The sequence below is a fragment of the Helobdella robusta genome (genome assembly GCF_000326865.2).
Source record: "Helobdella robusta unplaced genomic scaffold HELROscaffold_152, whole genome shotgun sequence".
Classification (NCBI taxonomy): Eukaryota; Metazoa; Annelida; class Clitellata; order Rhynchobdellida; family Glossiphoniidae; genus Helobdella; species Helobdella robusta.
The window spans coordinates 4,733-9,967 of NW_008703850.1; the positions used below are offsets into that span (position 1 = coordinate 4,733).

Consider the following 5,235-nt stretch of genomic DNA (forward strand, 5'->3'; position numbering starts at 1 on the left):
AAAATTATGGTCTATTACCAACATTTACTCGAAGTTCTGCGACCAACCGACATAATAACGCCAAACATTCGGTAGAATTTATAGAACAAATATATGTATATATTTTTTATATTTATTTATATATATATATATATATAATATGTATATACTCCTATAAATACACATAATAAAAAGCAAATTAATAAAAATTAAAATATTTTTTCATTTGATATATGTTGAGTATTTGAATTTTTAAGAAAAAATTATTGCGAATGTTAAATGAGACGTTGCCAGTCAATAAATAAATTGAACATGAAAAGTATATATATAAATATATATATTTATAAACATACATATAATCAAAGAAATAAATAAATAAAAATAAATATATTTATATTTTTTAAAAAATAAGCATAAAAGAACACAGACGACAAAAAATTTAGAAAACATAAAATAAATTTTTGTTTGATGTATATTGTTTGTTTTAATTTTTTTTTTGAATTATTGAAAATGTTAAATGAAATGTGAATGCTGTCATACGGTACGATGCGATATTTTATTTGCTTACAAACTACAGTAATTAGACATGAGTGTGTAATTGAATGATAAAAAATAGCACATTTGCAATGGAAATATTTTTATCAAATGAAACTACTATGTGTGTGTGTGTGTGTCTTTGCGCGCACGTCGGTTAATATAGTCAAATTATAGTAAAAATAATAATTTCAATTTTTTAAGTTTTTTATATATTATTTTCAAATAATGTCTAAATAAATTTTCAATGTTCGTTCTCTACCATGGCTTATTTGACAACAACAATATATCGTAATTAACTGAAGATCAAAAATGCCACATGTTTTTGAAAAGAGTAATAAATTTTCCTAATGTTCCAGGTAAAAATTGTAATATTTTTCACGGTGTTCCGATCTCTCCTTCTTATCGTTGTCCTCGCTGTATTTTCTCTGGCTGGTATGTTTGACTTTTTTTGTATTTTATAATTCAATTTTTAAAAAATGAAGAAGAAATGACTTTAGAGTCATCATCCATGAAAGCACATAAAACCTTGAAAGAATGTACTGTGGCTGCGACCAAATGAATCAAATACTTGGATTTATTAAAAGAACAGTGGTCAGCAGGGAGAAATTGATCATTCTAAATCTGTTCAAAAATTTAATTTGACCCCATTAACTTCTGTGCTCAAGTTTGGAAGCAAGAAGGACAAGGACATTTTGGAGAAAGTGCAGCGAAGAGCAACAAGATGATTAGAGGACGTAAATATCGTGACTACACTGATAGATTGAAAGAATGTGGATGGACAAAACTAGAAACAAGAAGTTGTAGAGAAGATGTGATACAGGTATACAAATTGATTACCAAGAAAATAAATACTGTTCATTAGATTTTTTTAAACTGGAAAATAGAATAAGATTACGAGGCTACAGATAAATTAAAAAAATAAAAAGTGACACCAAGCATAGGTTCTTTAGCAGTAGAGTGATGGATGAATCTCCTCAGAATCAATCAACAGTTCCAAGATTGAGCCCAGAATTTTAAGATATTAGGACACTAATCTTGCAGTAGTTCTTACATAGACTCTATTCCACTAAACCACTTTAAACCCTGTTATGCTATGTTATGTTATTCATATCCAATCTTCTAACCACTATAAATACGGAAATCATAAATGGGATAGAAAAAATTATTTTATTTTGTCAACAGAGTTAAATTACTCGAATTGAAAGACAAAATGAGTCTTTCACAGCATTTATGTTTAATATCATTTCCGCATATCACTCTGATTGAAGGGTTTTGGCGTCGGCAGTGGTGCAAGTCTATTTGGCCAATCCAACATTCCAAAATGGAGCAAGAGGTATTTTGGAGTGGCAACATTCATCAAGGATTATGGCATGCGGTCCTACCACATTAGTCTACGATTTTTATGTTGGTCACATTTTCTTTCTTGCTTATTTACTCTTGCAGTTATTTTCATTATTTTTATTTCAGATTTAGCTTAACTAATTAAATTCTGTCAGCATCATTTGTATTCGTACATTTATAAGCAGTTAATTAATTTTTAATTTTTGTGACAGTTTTTCACCGTTTTATAACATTGAACTCTGAAAATTATCTTTCACATTTTATTTATTTGATTAAATTCAAGTAACTTCAAACCAGTTAAACTACTAAAACCAGTTGAACTATGAAAAAAGGAGTTAAACTATTAAAAACCGGTTGAACTATTAATTTAAACCATTTGTTTCAAAAAAAAAACAGTCAAGGTAGATGATGTTTGAGCAAGAGTTGTACAATGAGTTGAATACAGTCCTCAGATCTTTCTTCCATTCATTTGATACTGACGTCAGTTTCAATGGTTTCATGATATATTTATTTTTCTTTTTCCTATAAGGATTTTATACTGAGTCACTGAACGGGAAATGTATATTTGATTTCAAACAGCAACTTTTATGCACTGATAATATGAGGTCGATGGCTGATAGTGATGATTATATGAGTAGGAGAGATTTATTTCTTTGAAAATAATGATTATACAGCGTTACATCTTCCATCGTAACCTGCTGGCTAATTTTTTGACGGGACCGCCCAGCTGGTTTGAATTTCTGCAACGATGAGGAAGCCCAACTCTTCAGTACTGTTTTCCTTAATAACTTAAGCAAGAAAGAGCGGAGAAGATCTGGTCTGTTTACGTTTATTTTTAATTTTTCTGTTTCTCATTCATATTTTTCTTTTGTGTGAGTGTAATCTATTTTTATTAAAATAAATATGAATGTGGAGTTTTGGGTTATAAATCATTAGAATTGAAGTCATAACTAATTATTGAGCAAATTCTGTTATGTCTATTTGAATTGAACTCTTTAATGCTTATAGTGAAATTGCTTGTGTTAGCATATGAAACTGAATTTTAAAGCAGCTTTTTAGAGTTTAATTTTTTAAATGAAATTTCAATAACTGCATCACAATATCAAATTCATTAATTTATAATGTACATAATCATTTCATAATTTTTATGATTTATTCATGTTTAAATGATGTTTCAAGATTTAAAATTTTTTTTAATTTTTTTTATTGTTTATTTTATTTTTTTTAAATTTAAATTAAAATCATGATCGAATATTTCACTAAATAATTGTGCCACTAACATTTGCATAAATAGGACAACATAGACGAACTTGAACGCAATGTCTTGAACAGGATTTTTTTCTACAGAAACAGCCCTCCTTCATGTTCACGACCAACTTGCTAACATATGTAGAAGCCAAAATTGTGCTGTCATGGTCAACCTGGACGTTTCTGCAGCTTTTGATACCATTAATCATCAGATGCTTTTTGACAGACTTGATCATCTTGAAAATTAAAACATTATTCCCAAGAACGTCGTTTTGTTGACCAGGCTATCAAATTCAATGCAGTATACATATAGAACTGGCCAAATTATGTCAAGCAATCCTTATGTCAGACGATCTTATTGCTTGGCGACCTGACATCCGGCGGTCTTTAGTCCGGTGGTGTTTAGCTTGCGACCTTATCACCTTGATCCAGTAGTCACATCATTTACAACAATATTTTCTGCAGGCGTGTGAATCACGTTAGCAGGGATTACGTTTTACGCGATGTGCCATTAAAAAGTTTTTAAATTCATCTACAAAAAAACAGACTGACTGATGAACAAACTAAACTCAGCCATGAAGTCATTTTTTGACGAGGTAGGACTGGATAAAAACAACAGAGAGACAAGGAAACAGCACAGTACATCTACAAGTTCCTGGAAGATTGTGGCGGTGTGGAAGCTTTGGAAAATGGGAGACCCAGGACTTTGCCTCCTCCTGTCATCAGCCAACCCATGCCACCACTAGCTGGTTTAGCTGAAGGTAACAAATCTCTGAGCGTTCATTCCCCAATAAAAAATCTGGCACTTCCTCCACACGAACGTTCAACTTGTATGTGCTCCGCTTCGTGAGGTAAATTACGTTTCCGAGTAACATGAAAAAGGTTATTCGCATTCATTTAAATTTAATAACATATGAAAGATAGTATTTATTTTTCAACTCCATTAAAATCCTTACCTGATAATTTTGTAAAATGCCATAGACGAGGTAGCCATACTTGAAGGTAGCTTTGAAAAAAAAACAAAAAAAAAAACATGAAAATAATTAAGGTGGAGACTCCGATGAAGAAAATGGAGCCAGTAGTCATTTGCGCAATAGTCTTAAAATAAAGATTTAATATTCAAGTGATTAAAGTTTAAAAGCTAGGCAAAAAGTTGATCTTATATATAACTAAAAAAATATTTCACGTTGAACAATTAAAATTTAAATTCAATAACATATAAAAGATAGTATTTATTTTTCAACACCATTAAAATTTTTACCTGATAATTTTGTAAAATGCCATAGACGAGGTAGCCATACTTGAAGGTAGCATTAAAAAAAAAAAGTAAAAACATGACAATAATTAAGATGGAGATTCCGACGAAGAATATGGAGCCAGTAGTGTGCCGATGTAAAAAATATTTTTCACGGTAATATTTATTTTTTGATTGGTAACATCACATTTCATTTAACATTCGCAATAATTTACTCTTAAAAATTCAAATTACAAAACTTACATCCAATAAAAATTATTGGATTTTTTGATTATATGTTTTCTATTATGTTTATTTATTAGAGCCTACGCATCTTTATACACTCATATATATAAATGAATATATGTTGGTTATAGACCATAATTTTTAAAATATTCTATAAATTCTACCGTATTTTTGGCGTTAATATGTTTTTAGTTCGTTTTATTCATTACTTCGGCTGAATATTGGCTCCATTTTCTTCGTCGGAAACTCCATCTTAATTATTTTTCTAGTTATTATCTTGTTCATTAAGTTTCAAAATTTTATATGTTGCGCAGTAAACCGAAGAGAAATTTTTAGAGTTTTTTAAAATGCCATAGACGAGGCAGCCATACTTAAAGGTAGCTTTAAAAAAAACAAGTAAAAACATGACAATAATTAAGATGGAGACTCCGATGAAGAAAGTGGAGTCAGTAGTGTGCCGATGTAAAAAACATTTTTCACGGTAATATTTATTAATTGATTGGCAACATCACATTTCATTTAACATTCGCAATAATTCACTATTAAAAATTCAAATTACAAAACTTACATCGAATAAAATTATTGTATTTTGTAATTATATGTTTACTATTATGTGTATTTATTAGAGACTAAGCATCTTTATACACTCA

General features: G+C 29.6%; 1 protein-coding gene across 1 annotated transcript; it reads left to right on the plus strand.

The window, feature by feature from the left end:
* Window positions 1-863: 863 nt before the first annotated feature.
* Window positions 864-4,501, plus strand: HELRODRAFT_184073 (hypothetical protein; the record flags this gene model as incomplete). The annotated part of the gene is made up of 8 exons (XM_009015365.1): window positions 864-872; window positions 1,785-1,891; window positions 2,254-2,258; window positions 2,585-2,674; window positions 3,389-3,488; window positions 3,571-3,583; window positions 3,725-3,866; window positions 4,455-4,501. 8 exons carry the CDS (start codon window positions 864-866, stop codon window positions 4,499-4,501), a joined length of 513 nt encoding a protein of 170 aa, XP_009013613.1.
* Between the last annotated feature and the right edge of the window lie 734 nt (window positions 4,502-5,235).